Source organism: Phoxinus phoxinus (genome assembly GCF_949152265.1).
Source record: "Phoxinus phoxinus genome assembly, chromosome: 16".
Classification (NCBI taxonomy): Eukaryota; Metazoa; Chordata; class Actinopteri; order Cypriniformes; family Leuciscidae; genus Phoxinus; species Phoxinus phoxinus.
This window is the reverse complement of record NC_136891.1, coordinates 12,738,355-12,755,201: the sequence shown is the minus strand read 5'-3', so window position 1 is coordinate 12,755,201 and position 16,847 is coordinate 12,738,355. Positions and strand designations below refer to the sequence as shown.

The window sequence follows — 16,847 nt, the reverse complement described above, 5'->3', positions numbered from 1 at the left end:
TGGAAGAAATGACGGTCAATCTCCCTCGATCTGGGGCACCATGCAAGATCTCACCTCGTGGGGCATCAATGATCATGAGGAAGGTGAGGGATCAGCCCAGAACTACACGGCAGGACCTGGTCAATGACCTGAAGAGAGCTGGGACCACAGTCTCAAAGAAAACCATTAGTAACACACTACGCCGTCATGGATTAAAATCCTGCAGCGCACGCAAGGTCCCCCTGCTCAAGCCAGCGCATGTCCAGGCCCGTCTGAAGTTTGCCAATGACCATCTGGATGATCCAGAGAAGGAATGGGAGAAGATCATGTGGTATGATGAGACAAAAATAGTTTTTTTTTTTATTGAAGATGGGCCGTGGCTGGGTCTTCCAGCATGACAACGACCCGAAACCCACAGCCAGGGCAACTAAGAAGTGGCTCCGTAAGAAGCATCTCAAGGTCCTGGAGTGGCCTAGCCAGTCTCCAGACCTGAACCCAATAGAAAATCTTTGGAGGGAGCTGAAAGTCCGTATTGCCCAGCGACAGCACCGAAACCTGAAGGATCTGGAGAAGGTCTGTATGGAGGAGTGGGCCAAAATCCCTGCTGCAGTGTGTGCAAACCTGGTCAAGAACTACAGGAAACATATGATCTCTGTAATTGCAAACAAAGGTTTCTGTACCAAATATTAAGTTCTGCTTTTTTGATGTATCAAATACTTATGTCATGCAATAAAATTCAAATGAATTACTTAAAAATCATACAATTTGATTTTCTGGATTTTTGTTTTAGATTACATCACTCATAGTTGAAGAGTACTACCTATGATAAAAATTACAGACTTCTACATGCTTTGTAAGTGGAAAAACCTGCAAAAAATTTTTAACACACGCTTTTTTTTAAACACGCGATTAACGCGCCGCGTATTTTCATTTTGACCCGTGACCCAACCCCTAGTTGGAGAAATGGAGATACAGTGTTGCCAACTTACCGACATTGCAGACCCCTTTAGCGATATTTATTTATTTTTTCAAAAAAGCGCCAAAACCTTATTTAATCTCTCTCTTTCTCTCTCTCCGCTCTCTCTCTCCTCTCTCTGTGTAGATTAACATCTTGGAAGGGAGAGCTGGTTATGACTTAATGTCGTGTTTCAGTCACTATTTCATATTCCGTTGTTTAACAACAAAAACAGTAAAATATACCAATGCAAACAGTAAAATATACCAATGCAAACAGTTTTGTTGAGAATTTAGCTTCATCAAAATGGTCACAGAGAGAGACAAATTAATGTAATAATAAATGTACATTTAGCATATTCAGAAGAGCTGCCCTGTCATGCAAAAATCTAAACGTGTGTTTTAGTAGATTGCTCAGTGCAAAGAGAGAGAAGTAATATAATGGGAACCTGTTATTTCTTTGTTCTTTCTTCATGTGTCATTAACAAGTTCTTTGAAAAACATCTATGACCTTTGAAACATGTCTCGTCTTCATGCTCTATGTTGACTATGGTTTCAATAATAAACATACATTTGCATAAAGCATCCATATTTATCCATGCCCATAATGATTAGAGTATTACAAACTTGAAAAGTATTAATTAAAGGTACATTTAGAACAAATAAAAAAATGAATATGAATATATATATATATTCATATTCTTTTTTTTTCTTTTTTTTAATATATATATATATACACAAATAAAATACAATTTGGATTTCATAAATTAATTTCTTGTTCAAACAAAATCCTGTCATCCAGCATCTCCTCCATTCCTCTTTCACCAAAAATGTGTTTCATGTGGATAGATCAATACAGTCAAAGAACATAAAAAAAATGTAGGATTTTGGAAAATAACAAAGTCTTTTCTGTTAACTAAATGCTTTTTAGGGCCCAAGCCCTAAAAAGCCCTTTTTTTCCAAGGTTTTTGCCACTTTTGGGGGCCTTAACGTGCTCAAAAACTCTTGAAACTTTGCACACGGGTCAGAACCCACGGCCATTAGAGCCGGACTGAAGCTGGTACCCGGGTGTGGCAGGGGGGCTCGACAGCGCCCCCTGGAACGGGGTCCAAAAACTTGGTCCATAAATCAAACACGCTTGCATGTAATAATATGAAACTCGGTACACTTATAGATCTCATCGGTTCATATATCCTTCATGCTCTGACTTTTTACCCCAGCCCAACAGGAAGTCGGCTATTTGGGGTAGTTTAAAAAACACATGCAATGGAATTTAAAATACTCCTCCTAGACGATTCAACCAATCGCCACGAAACTCGGTGTGCATGAAGTCAAGACATGGAGGATGATAAATTGCGAGGGGATTTTTGATATCTCGAACGGTTTGGCCGTGGCGAGGAAACGAATTTATGGCGAATATTGGAAACAGGAAGTGTGTTATAACTTCTGCATACATTAACTGATCTTGATGAAACTTCAGCAGTGTGTTCGCTGTAAGAGGCCGATCACATGGATGCGACTATTGTGAGTCAAAGTTATAGCGCCACCAACTGGCAGCAGGAAGTGTGTCACTTTCGAAATGCTTTGAAATCACCCTCTTATTTTTACCCGATTTGCTTCAAACTTCATCTGTATAATGTAAACACAGGGCAGATGTAGACCTGGGAAAGGATTATTGATATCTTTAATACTGTCGCCATGGCAACGCTTTAAACTTTTATATTCTTTTTGGATGCATTTGAGGCTCTTAACATGCTTCAAATTGCATGAAACTCAACATGCATTTGACATTTATTGTGTAATAGACATGTGCGAAGTTTCAGAAACGGGCGTGGTAAGGGGCTCAGTAGCGCCACCTTTAGTCAAAAATGGGGTATTAGTTTTACCTACAGTAACCAAACTCGGTACGTATATTCTTCTCTTCGATCCGGACAACTTTCTAATTTACAGTCATTAGCTCCGACCAACAGGAAGTCAGATATTTTGGTTTGAATGTGTACTTTTTGGAGCATTTTCCCTCTGCCCCTCTATGTGTGTGTGTGTGTGTGTGAGGAGGGGGGCTAGTTTAGTTTAACCCTTTCTCTGCTGTGTGCAAAATCTCTGGCACTTTTGAGGGCCTTAACATGCTCGAAAACTCTTGAAATTTTGCACACAGGTCAGAACCCGAGGCCATCAGGGCCAGGCTGAAGCTGGTACCCGGGCGTGGCAAGGGGGCTCGACAGCGCCCCCTGGAATGGGATTCGAACACTTGTCCGTATATCAAACACGCTTGCATGAATTAATATGAAACTCGGTACACATATAGATTTAATCGGGCCGAACAACTTACCCTGGGTCAAGTTTTACGCCAGCCCAACAGGAAGTCGGCTATTACGGGTTGATTGGAGAACGCTTGCTCTCGCATTTGAAACACTTCTCCTAGAGAATTCATCCGATGACCACGAAACTCGGTCAGCATGAAGTCAAGACATGGAAGATGATAAATTGCCAGGGGATTTTTGATATCTCGAACGGTTTGGCCATGGCGAGGAAACACATTTATGATTAAAAAAGGATGCATAAAGTGTGTTATAACTTGGTTATAGTTTTACCTACAGTTACAAAACTCAGCGTGTATATTGATCTTATCAAGCCGAACAACTTTCTAATTTACAGTCATTAGCTCCGACCAACAGAAAGCCAGATATTGTGGTTTGAATGTGGATTGTGTCTCTCTCTGTCATTCTGTGTGTGTGTGTGTGTGTGTGTGTGATATTTTGGTTGGGTGACAGTTGTAGGTTACAGTTTGACAAGAGTTTATAGTTTAACAAAAGCACAATTTTGTCCTTTATTGCGAGTGTACACAAATATAGAGAAACACTTTGAATGATGTCCTGTGTGAACAAAATGACGGAGTATGTTTTTATGTCTCCATTCGATCGAGCCACACACACACACACACACACACACACACACACACACACACCACACAGCATTCCAATCTTGACATCGCAGCATGTTCATTATAGCCTTAATAAAATTTAGTAATAAAATAGTAAACCTAACATAAAAAAATTACACTGCTCTGTTTAAATAGTCAGTTGTACAGTTTGTACCGATCACAGTAAGCAACGCTCCACTGTGATGTTTCCAAGCATATATATATATATATATAATTAAAGCTGCAAGCAGCGATGGAGGGCCCAAGCCGGTAGCACCGCCACCCGGTGCCTTTAGTGCAATGAAAAAGCGTGCCATAATATGAATGAAAAAGCGTGCCATAATATGTTGCGGAGTGACGTGTGTTCAAGTAAGCCAGATATGAGCAGATTCTGCGCAATACGCTGTATTTAACATATCATGATCTCACGAGTTGAGTATTTGTGAAATCTGTGCAGATTTGGTTTTCACAAACTTCCAGCAAAGTGAGTAAACATAATAAGTAACACCAGATTGGCTAGTGATTTGACAACGTTAACCGCCACAGTTGATTTTTACCCACATTTGGTTAGTTGGCGGGTGTTCATTTCAAACCCTGATTATATTATATTATATGAATTTCTAGTTCCTCCACTGAAGGGTTGTCATATATTTATAAGAAACATGTGTATGGGGCTGGTGGACACGCACCATATACATGAGCTTCATTAACAACGCATGCTGCTCAGACTAGTGCACACACACACACACTCACGCGCACTGCTGACAGATACAGTTATGATGAGTTGTTTTGCCATGGCACCCATGAGGGAAGATGATGCGTACATGTCAGATTTCACCGGCACTGCTGGAGATTATCAGAGTATATATAGACACAAATCCAAGCGACACACTTATCTCCATCCACAAAACAGGATTATTGTCATCCTGAGTTATCATAAAATAAAGAAGAGTGAAACACAGACAGACAGTATTAGAGCAGTACACTGAACGACCAGTCAGCTGACCCCTCACATACTGTCAACAGTGATGATGCGACACCAAAAACTTCAAACACCACAAAAACAACACACCGATAGAGGGACGGGTCTCACCTCCACCTCGCAGGAGAACTGGGTGCCGTCCAGTAGAGTCACGTGACACACAACCATCTTCATCTTCTTGTTGAGTCTGAGGGGCGACAGCACACTCGTCTCCTGCTGAATCACTTGCTCTTCCTCTTTCTTCTCTTCCTCACGCTCCTTCACTTCCGATTCTGCCTCTTTCTCCTCCCTCACAGGCTACACACACACACACACAGAATGAGAGAGAGTTAACACACACACACACACACACACACACACACACACACACACACACACACACACACGTGCGAGCGCCCTCATGTTTTCCAGCTGAGCGGATGGCTGCTTGATGATGTCAGCGGGCGGATGCTGATGTTTTCTGCCAGAAGCATGTGGTTCAGTCTGACAGCGTCCACATCTGACCTGGATTAGAGTCCGATCACACACAGGTTTATCTGAGCTGATCCCAGTCATACACTAGAAGCTGCTGCAGGAAATCAGCTCACACACCACGACTCCAGGTGCGGCTTGATGTCTTTTATTTTGAAATTCTCACTTCCAGTTTGTTGTCACTTGGTATGGTCCACACATTACCTGTTAGTTTGCGTGTGGACAGCATGTAGGATGTGGGCGAGTAGCTGGGACGCTCACTCTTGACCATTTTCATTTCATTCAGTTTAATTCATTTCATTGCATTTTATCGTCATCTTCAATCATGCTTCTGTTCTCTTTGATATAACAATAAAGCACCTGGATTTGCAGCGTCATCTTTTACTCCCTCTACTCAGCCTCTTAGCAGACACTGGCTGTCACTACAACGACATCATGACCCTGTTTCCAGCGTCAGTGAATGAGGAAGACACACAGATGAGCTGAAGCATCAGTGTAATAAAGGCCGTGAGTTTAGACTGCTGAGGTCACTTTGATGCGATCCGTTCGGTTAAATAATAATACTTATGACTTCATTCCTTCACTTGCCAGTTCAACCAAACTGCAGGAAGACCGTTAAGTGTCTGTGAGCGCAGGTTAACAAACACTTCTTATTATAAATCTGTGGCTGAATCTGAAATCGCCCCCTAAACCCTCAATCACTAGTCCCTACATTAGTCCACTAAAACACTTTCATTCACTCCTTCAAGTGAACCAAGTCAGTGAATTTGGACAGCCATTGAGCTTACATTGGCTGTACAAACGTTATTGCGGTGCATTGTGGGATTGAATGAGTGCACTCGATAACATCCACTATGGTTTCAGACACCACTACAAATGGCTGTTGCCACAAATAACGCCCTGTTTAAGGGTATGGGGGCGATTTCGGATTCAGCCTGTGTGAAACCGGAGACGACAGAGCGAGGAGGTCACCTGACTGGGGTCAAGGGTGACAGGCTTTCAGGTGTGAGGGCACTGTCTGAAGAGTAAAGCTGTGCTGCAGTGATCTACACAGAGTCTCTTCACTGCTTTGAATTGATCAAACGAGCACTTCATGATGATAATGATTAGGGATGCTCCGATCCACCTTTTTTGTTTCCGATACCGATTCCGATACCTGCAATTCAATATCGGCCGATACCGAGTACCGATCCGATACAAAGGTAAAATGTTAAAAGAGCTAAATTACTTAATAAGCTGTATGCATTACTTTGCAAGATATCATGCTCAACTTAAACAATATTTTTTTAGCCTTGTAAAACAAAATGACAAACAATGTATTCACAAGTTTAGTGATTTATTAAACCAGCACCAGAGCAACAAGTGCAAAATAAAATCTAAAAAAGTTCAGTAGCTTAAACTTGTTGACATTCAAAATTAAAGTGCAAAATTTGCACAGGATGTTTAATGGATGCTATTTGCACTGCAAATAGGAATGAAACATCCAAAACAAAAGCAGCTGAATAAAACTACAGCTTCACTAGCTTGGTAAATGGATACAAATAAATAGAATCAAAATCTCTTTAACTGTTTAGTTAGTGCAAATATATGCGGATATGTGTTTGCATATTTTTTTGTACAATTCAGGTAAAGCAGTCTCGGATAAATATTTCCGTTTCACCATATCGTACCGTGGCTCTAGATGGTTTATTAGGAGTCGGAAGCCCTTGTTCTCAACGACGGACAGCGGTTGCCCATCCATAACAATGAAATTCAGTATGCTTTCAGTGATTTTTGTTGCTTTCACACTACCGTGTGGAAATGTCTGCTTTCTTTCCGTTGTCTCCTCCAAAGTTAACTGCTTGCCGTCGCGTTTTTGGTTTTTTTAGCTCGTTGAACTCTGCGTGCTCTTTGGGATGAAATCTCTGTAAATGCTTAATTAAATTTGTAGTATTAAAATTTGAAGTTTTATCACCACCCCTCGGAACATTCACTTGGCATATACTGCAAACCGCATTGGAACTCGTTGGGATAACTATTGTGAAATACCTCCAAATCGCAGATGTTTTGGCTCGCTCCATGCTGTTCGCTGTTAGCTTGTTAATGTGCTGCGTACAGTGCACGTTGCTATGATGTCACGCAGTGCGCACAGCGGCGGCGCGAAATCCTTAAAGCGCCGGCATCTCCATAAACTTTTATATCGACTAGCAGATCGGGGCAATTGTCGCCGATACCCAATCTAGAATTTTATTCAGTATCGACCCCGATACCCGATACAAATATCGGATCGGCGCATCCCTAATAATGATTGTTGATGAAAACGACAGGAATAAAAGTGGCCCGTGTGTATGAGCAGTGGCTCTCACCTGTGTGTCAGCACTGCCGACTGACTTCTCCTCCTCTTTCTCGTTCTCCTCCAGCTGCACCTCCTCTGGCCTGCTCTCCTCCTTCACCTCCTCGGTTTTCTCTGTGTTTGGGGCGGCTCCTGCTCCGTCCGGCTGGTCTTTCGGCTCACTCTCCTCCTCCTCCTCCTTCAGGCTCTGGGGCTTCTCTGCGCTCTCCGCACTCTCCGAGGCTTGGTCTTGACTCTGTGACTTCTGCCGTTTAAGCCATGGAGGCAGGAAGCGAGAGATGCCCTTCTCCTTCTTCTGTCCGCCGATGGCAGGAGGGCTACTGGGATCGGGAGACGAGGACTCCTCCTGTGGGCTCTCCGGCTCCACGCTCCGGCTCTCCTGCAGGACCGACACATGCAACACTGAAGACACTAGTGTCAAATCAGTTCAGACACTTGTGTCATTATTACCGCACATGGCTTTTAAATTGCTAATTTAAAAGCAAAGTAAAATGCGCACGTCCGAAAATGCCCGCATTTTCAATTAATTTCTATGGAAGTAGGAATTAACTAAAAACGCTCGCTCGGTTCTGCTTGCTCCGCGCCCGTGGACACACCGCTATGAATGCAGGTGCAGATTTTAGTTTCACTTTCAAATTAGCACCAATTAAGGGGCGGATTGCTTAAATTGTGTAGAGTTCATTAGCCTATTATTCTTAACGAAAAACACAACAACAAAACAGTAGGCTATGACAAATTCGCTTAAATAGGAGCTTTTACATTTCACTTTGACATCAAATATTGCGCCATTAGCTTGTTAGTCAGCGCGTCACTCTCAATAAATTAAATCTGACTCCTGTTGCTGATCTGTGACTCTCCTTCGGCTCACGATTTATTAACCAGACACGTTAAGTTTTTAATTCTAGTGTCTGTTCTCTAACTGAACTAAATTATTTTATTACAAAAAAAAAGACGGTGGGGGGCGGTGGGCAAGTGATGTAACCGGTGTTGCTTCTGAACACCAGTAACACCGGCAACACAGACTATCATAGCAAGCCTGACGCATACAGTATTTATTCAAAACATTGTGCTGTCGTATGCACTGAATGATCTCAGCACTACCTCTGGTTGGGCGACACTGGCCACAGGCTGGGGGTCGCTGTCGGCGGGTTTGTCGGGCTGGTCTGTTTGCACAGGGTCCGTCTGATGCTGAACTTCAGGAACCTTCTCTGGTTCCTTCTTCACATCTGTCTCTGATCCCACCTCTGTCGTCATCACGCCCGGCACACTGACACACAAGAGTCGAGAAGACAGAGGTTAAGAGTCATATCATGAGCAATCACATCTGCCTTCATCTTCTGAGATCAAGCAGACACGACTCGTTCCTGACGTCACAGATGAATATCAACACGCAAGTAGGGCTGGGCAATAAAACGATAATGATAATTATCGCGATATAATTTCTCGATAAAACGATATCAAGAGCTCGATAAATGTTCGATAATGTTTTTGCGCCAAAAGCGGAACGAATCTCATTTGTCAAAGATTTCTCAGTCCAAACGGCAGCGCAGCGCGAGTTCACTAGAGCAGACCAGACGGGCTCTGAGCAGACGCGTTTACTCTGATCGGCCTCGGTCACGAGATCCAGTGAGAAGCGCTTGTATTCAGCGAGGAACACAAATGTCTCAGTGATTTAAACCAGTTTAAAGGCAGATGAAACAGCGCAGACGAACAGGAGAAACACTGTGCGCAACGATACAGTCAGAAGCTTCTCCGTCTACACATTCCCATCATTCACCACGGATTTAACGTTACTGTAACGTTAGCCTAGTAATATTAACTGCACCATGAAATGTGGGATATATTGAATTGTAAAATATTATTAATGTAGACAATGTATTAAAGGACTAATGGAATATAATTACAGTTTTTAATAATGTATTTAGGCTACTGGTTTTCATAAATACCATAGAAACCATAAAGTTACATTTTATCTGTGGTTATCATGATCTAAATGCATGATGCTGGATGACCAATGGTTAATTTTAATAAAACTAAAGAATATTACATTTTACCAAATAAAAATAATGTTGTTATTTTTTTTAACAGATTTTACTGTTTTTGTTAATGAACATAAATTGTATAAAGTAAATCTGCATCCTAACTCAAGCTAATACTACTGAAATAAAGATATTTATTTTGTTAAGGAAAAATGTCAAATGTTTGAATGTTCTACCTCGGATTTGTGAAATGTTCACCTGTTTGGCAAGTGTTTGTCATGATATGTTCTGACAATAAAGAGTAGTTTAAAAACACAACTCTCTGGTTTCTACAGCTTTCACTTAGGAGTAGGGGTGTGCGATATTACGATTTTTGATCGTGGACGATTAAAATTTCTCCACGATCTGCTTTTGAAGAAATATCGTAGGATCGTGCATTTTATCAGTTTGCAGTTCTGGCGCCTCGGTCTCAACATACTGTACAGCGCGACGTATATTCACATGAAATGCAGAGGAACGGGACACTGTAGTTCATAATTAATTATTTGCATGTGCTTTAAAGCCTTGCCGGTTAAACATGTCATTCGCTGCTGATGCGCTGTTCTAATGTGCGCTTTTCTGAGCGCAAACACCCGACGCGCACATGCACTAAACCTGTCTAACAGCGCCTGGTTACTGGACTAAGTTATCTTTCGAGTCTTATTGCGCTAATACTGTAAAATACACACAAGGTTTACATAAAGTTGGTTATGTCTAAAGTGAAAGAACAATAGAAAAAATTAAGAAAAAAATCTGCCTTTCAAATGCGTGTAGACTCGTTGCGCGCAGATCTTAAAGTGACAGTAGCCCTAATAGTAAACATGCTGCCGCTTGTCCTTAAAGGGACAGTTACCCCCCCCCAAAAAATTGTCATTATTTACTCACTCTTTAATGTTGTTCCAAACCTGTATTAATTTCTTTCTTATGCTGAACACAAAAGAAGATATTTTGAGGAGTGTGGCTAACCGGGCGGTTGTTGGTCCCCATTGACCATAGTAAAAAAACTATTATGGAAGTCACTGGAGTACATCAACTGTTTGGTTACCCACATTCCTCCAAATAACTTTTTTTTTTCAACAGAAGAGGGAGACTTATTCAGGTTTAAAACGGCTTGAGAGAATTTAAATTTTTGGGAGAACTATCCCTGTTAATAAAACAACAAAATACAAAGAGCATCTCACTCACTCTTGACTGAGAACTTTAATAGTAGCTTTAATAAGAATCAATGTACAATTTATACAGTGAAGTCTATGTTGTGTTTTATTTTCATATTTGTTCATTTAATTACTTTCTTCAATGCTGTTAAATACACCTGTAGCTGAAAAAATAAAGCACTGTTTATTTAATTTGTATATTAAGTTGTGTATGTGTATCTTTGTTCTTAATTTTTAATAACAAATAAATTTTTTATCTTCGCCACTTTGGCCTTAATGTCTGCCATTATTTTTTATTTTATATTTTGTTACCTAAGGCTTTGTTTTTTAAATAGGGACATTAGTTTGGCTGTGATGCTCAGTCACTTGCAAAATAGTAAAACCAACATGAAAAGGAATCGTGATAAAATCGTGAATCCTGATTTTCCTGAAAAAAATCGTGATATGATATTTTTGCCATATCGCCCACCCCTACTTAGGAGTACAAATCTGTCTTTAACTTGAAATAAATAAAGATTTGACATTTATCGATAATTATCGATATCGACTGATATAAAAAAAAATATCGTGATATTTTTTTTGGCCCATATCGCCCAGCCCTACACGCAAGTGTCCACATTTACTCCATAATACCTCAGAAGTGTCCATTTCTGATGCCTTATTTAAAGCCCATACATACGATCACACAATTTATTTTAAAGACAATAAATAAAACATGCATAGCATTTTTTATAAATGTTAATAAATCAATATATTATTTAAGTATGAATTCAATTGATTAGATATTATTTTTGAGTATTAATTTAAACCTTAATTAAACCATTAATTTTACAGAATCTAGAAAAAAACAAGGATATAAGATTTTTAGGATAAAAATCAAAAAGGATTTCATAAAAATGTAATTTATGCTAAACTTCTAATTGTTGTTAAATTGTTTGCAATTTCGTGATATCAATTGGTTAAGGCATGGCTGATTACTAAAATGTTATTAGTGCAGATAAAGCCATATGAAATCTGTTTGAGGCACATTCACACCTCAATGGAGAGTTTATGAAGGCGCAGCAAAAAAAAAAAAAAAAAAAAAACGTTTATTATTTCAGCAGACCTGGTTGTGAAAAACTAATCAGCAATACTCATATCTTTCATCATCATGGGGGGTCTTTTTCACCACAGTGAGTCTGATACCGTGAGAGACAGAGAATCACTGACTGAAGATTGAAAAGCATCAAAACGCTCTTTCATGTTATCAGAGCATCAGAACAAAGCCTGTATGAGTGAATCGTCAAACCCCACCAAGAGCAAACACACACTCAACACACACACATGCTCAAAGCAGCGCTCATGCCACTTGGGACGTACCAATCAGCTGAGAGTTTGATGACATCGGCAACAGTCAAATGAGTGAATAACTCAATCCTGCACAGTTTACCAGGTTTAAATCCAGAATTCTGCAGGTATTGATTTTGACTGATATGAGAAATATCATCAGGGCTCAAGACCTAATTGTTTTACATGGAGCACTGTAACCCCTTACTGAAAATGTTAGGAGCACAAGCAGAAAATTGATGCACACCTTAATTCGTCCTGGACCTGCAATAAAATTATTCACATTTAGAGCTTTGAAATGCTGGGAAAAGTTGTGTGAAGCACTCCAAAGTCCTTAAAAAGTGCTTGCATTTCACTCTCAAAAGGTTGTACGCACCCTGAAATTAATCATAAAACATTCTACTATTTCGGCCACAATACCATGATTACAGTTAGCGTTACTAAATCTACTAGTGCCATCAAAAGTAAAAAATTATGGCATTGTTTTCACGCACTAAACATATGTCTGTGATTGGCTAGTGGCTACAATGATCAACCCTTCAATCTTTGACGCTCTTCACGGAGCGCTTCGGGAGCGTTTGAAAGCAGGCATCTATCAGCGGATCCGTCTGGCAGTGAATATGTTAGGGAATCCGCTGATAGACGCCTGTTTTCAAACGCCCACGAAGCGCTCGGTGAAGAGCGTCAAAGATGTCTATCTATTTACAACATATTTGTGCCATCAATAGTATAAAACCCAAAGTGGGTCCAGAATTTGGACTTAAACGTGGTTCGGACATCTATTATTTTACTCCCACTGCTGTCCGCCATCCCATTATAAACTCTTTTTCTTAGGCTAGTTAACTTATATTTCACGTTTATGTGTTGATACTTGAGAGCCACCTTGAGGAGCCATGAAGTAGCAACGCTGGGAGCAGGGAAATCTAGGCCTATATAGAACGCCTTACTTTATTAATTAAAATATCGATATTTGGTGCCAGCGTATCGATTCTTGTATCACACGGACAACTAAAAATTGCCCTATGGATATTTTGTCCCACCCCTAGTTATTAGCGACTCAAACTCCGTGCTTTCAGGTGGAGCAGCATTTACTACTGATAATAGAGCTGTACGTCACTGACAAGCTGCGCATTCAAAATTTCATAATCGCACTAAGCCAAATCGGTTTATGCGTGATTTCATGTCACTTGCGATTAATCGAGCAGCCCTAAGCCCTAGTGACTATAGAGCTTGATCAGGGTAGACGTCATATTGAATGCTATGTGGATGAAAACGTAGTCCTCTTCCAGTCTCTACAATGGCATGAGATGTATAAGGCTCCTCCTAGTACATACGCCATTTTCACAACATGGTTTCATGAAAGAAAGAAAAAAAACAGTACAACTGTTTTGTCCACTGAACACATTGTACTTCAATCCCTCTCAGCCTTGTTTTCATTCCTGTCCAAAAATGTATTATGCCCCTCCGACTAAGATCTCTCACACACACACACACACACACACACACACGCTGGGAGTTTCAGAGAGCACACAGCTGTCACAACACACACACACCAGAGACGTCCAGCTGACCCACGGCCAGGGGAAAACCACTGATGAAAGACAACAGCAAATATGCTGTGAGAAAGAAAGCATGCATGACATCATCATCATCATCACGTGTGGGGCACGCCCTCAAACGCACATGTGATGCGTGTACAGAAGTATGGAAGTAAAATAATGGCAAATATTTTTTAACTAAAAAAAAGCCTGTTGAATTGCACTACTTAAAAAAAAATGCATTGCATTAACCATGCTTGCATTTTAATGCATTGTATTTTTAGGGCTTGCATTTTTATGGGCTGAAATTCAACATGGTTGTATATTTAAGCTGTGAATATTTCAATTCAAAACATTTCAAACACATTTTCATTAATAAAAAAAAAATCAATAATCAATAATTTAAAATGACGAATAAAACACGACAGAAACTGTATTTCGCAACACTTTTTGTTTCTGGAACATCAACTAACATCACTAATCACTCGGTGAGTTGCACAGTTTTGAAAACTAATGTTAAAGGTTGTTTTAATTACATTTTCGGACATGCCCATTGACTCAAATGTTAAATGGGTCCATGGCCAATTCTTTTATAGTCAAAAACTCGAGAGAGGAACCATTGTCAAAAAAATGTTGTCCACCACTCTTGTTTATCCAAAACAAACTACAATATAGACTCAAGGTGTTAAATACCGGAATTATCCTTTAATGCAATGCATATTTTTTTCCAGTATTGCAATTCAAAAGGCTTTTTTAGTTCAAAAACGTTTGGCATTATTTTACTTCCATACAGGAGCATCAGAGCAACGGCCCTCTGGGTAAAAGCATCAATGTAAATGTATAACATTAGACAAACACTACCTAGAGTTCAGGATCAGGAAGACTTTTGTTCTTTTGAAAGAAAAAACTTTTATTCAGCCTGATGCAGACTTGATTGCGCGCGCACGTGTGTGTGTGTGTGTGTGTAATACACTAATCCCCAAACTGCAATGCTTGCAGATAACAATCAACAAGCTGTCAAAACTAATCAGGATCCAGAGCTACACAACACCCGTGTGTGTGTGTCAGTCTGTCAGTCTCCAACACACACTACACGCGAGTATGAGGCCGACGGGTTTGGCCACAATATATCTGAGTGCAATATGGGGTGCAACAATATAGGCCATCACAATACAAAAATGCAACAATATGTCTCATGGATAGTGACAATCTGTAGGCTATTGTGTACAGTTCACCCAAAGTGAAAAAAAAAATCAAGTTTTAGTGTCAGTACTACATAAACTAGTATAACATTAGATATTATGTACAATACAGCAACGGGGGAATATTTGTGGGTCCTCCTGATAATGCCAAATGTCTGATATTAGCAGTAAAAAGTGGCCTACATTATTTTAAATACATCTAGCCAGTGAAAGAGTGCAAGTTCATCTAAAATAGTTCAGTATTTTCAGCTTCAGAATCATGAATATTGTTATTTGGTGTCTTTATTGTCCTGTGCTTTGGGTTTCAGTACCAAGTCCAGCCTATTCATTTACACACACAATGTAATATTAAAAATCTAGCATTTACATCAGTAGATTTTTTTTGTTAACCTTTTATCATATGTCTTGGAGTAGGCCTATCCCAATAATATGGTATCGTGAGTTCAGTGTGGTGATGTATCAAATTGTGACATGAGGGTATCGTTACACCGCTAGAGCAATCACATAGCAGATAATGTTGAGCATGTCAGACACAACACATGAAACACTGCAGCCTCATGTGTTCTGATAGTTATCTATATCCGCTTTTTCAGACGGGCCAGTGCAAGTCAGGGCTGCCCTAAAACACACCTCCACAGACCGACAACACACAACCACACCATTTCACCAGCTGACTGAAATAACTAGATTGGGCTTGCACATCAAACAACAAGCTGAATCAAACTATCATTATTTCAGATATAAAGAAAACACTAATTCAGTTGTGCCTGTTTGATCACAGCATTGCACAAAAAAAGTCCAAAGACTTACACATTTAGAAAAATACTATTACAATATCATATTGTAGCCTACAATATGATATTGTAATAGTATTCTAAGTGTGTAGCCTAAGTCTTTGGACTTGTTTTGTTGCTCACTCTTTCTAAAGAAATGTGACCTACAATTTGTAGGTCAAGGTCACATTTCTTTAGAAAGAGTGAGCAGCATTTCTTTTAATTTTCAGTCAGAGCATCTGGAGGCTCACCAGAAGAAAACAGGAGTTAGGCTATGAGTTAGCCGGAGAATGTGTCATTTATGACATACAGGGATGCAGAAGAAACAAAGGCGCAGAGGAGATAGATGAAACATATACAAATAAATACACAATTATAATCATATATGTTAAAGTTCTTCAGGCAGCCTCGTGTATTTTCTATAATCATATGTTTATCATGACTCCCTATTCTAGCATGATGATACTCGAAGCAATGTCTGAAACTTTGTATTTTGAGCACTTGTGTTTATTTGCCTCTTCACGATGAACGCTTGCTGTATTCCTCATTGTAAGTCGCAAAATTAATAAAAGTAATGTAAATGTATGCATTTATGGTTATTTAGCATGGCATATAAATATATTTCTGCATCATACTGCGATCATAATCCCCATCAGATCGCAGATAAGTTATTTCAAAAACTCTGGTTTCGGAAAGAGAGTTTTGAGCTGAAAATGGCTTAAAATGTCTTAAATGTTGAGGTTAGCTGGTAGGCTGGTGTGATAAATTAGGAAATGAGCAGCGGTGTCGAGCGTCTCCTGACTCAGAGGAACTCCTCAAGCCCCAGGGGACACTTTCGGTAGGGATTCATAGGGCCAAACCCCCCCCCCCCCCCCCAGAAATGTAAAAGCCCCAGACATGACAGAAGAAACAAGACGTGCCCTGACATGCACTACCACACTTGCTTTTGGCCCGACAGAGTGTGTGAGTGTGTGTGTGAGAGTGTGTGAGTGTGTGAGAGAGTGTGTGTGTGAGTGTGAGTGTGTGTGTGTGTGAGTGTGAGTGTGTGTGTGAGTGTGAGTGTGTGTGTGTGTGTGTGAGTGTGAGTGTGAGTGTGAGTGTGAGTGTGAGTGTGTGTGTGTGTGTGTGTGTGTGTGTGTGTGTGTGGGGCAGGTGTCCTGGATTTGCATCTATTGTGTGATTGTGATAGCTTTATGAA

General features: G+C 40.2%; 1 protein-coding gene across 23 annotated transcripts in view; it reads right to left on the bottom strand.

Moving 5' to 3' along the window:
• The window catches only part of epb41l2 (erythrocyte membrane protein band 4.1 like 2), an 88,497-nt gene that overhangs the window by 51,081 nt on the left and 20,569 nt on the right, over positions 1-16,847 (bottom strand). For all 23 annotated transcript variants that reach the window (XM_079638947.1, XM_079638959.1, XM_079638963.1 and 20 more), the window contains exons 2-4: positions 8,740-8,905; positions 7,652-8,017; positions 4,947-5,132 (exon numbers count right to left, since the gene is read on the bottom strand). In XM_079638947.1, coding sequence (XP_079495073.1) covers positions 4,947-5,132; positions 7,652-8,017; positions 8,740-8,892 — 705 coding nt within the window. In that variant the 5' untranslated portion in view covers positions 8,893-8,905. The remainder of the gene's footprint in view (positions 1-4,946; positions 5,133-7,651; positions 8,018-8,739; positions 8,906-16,847) is intronic.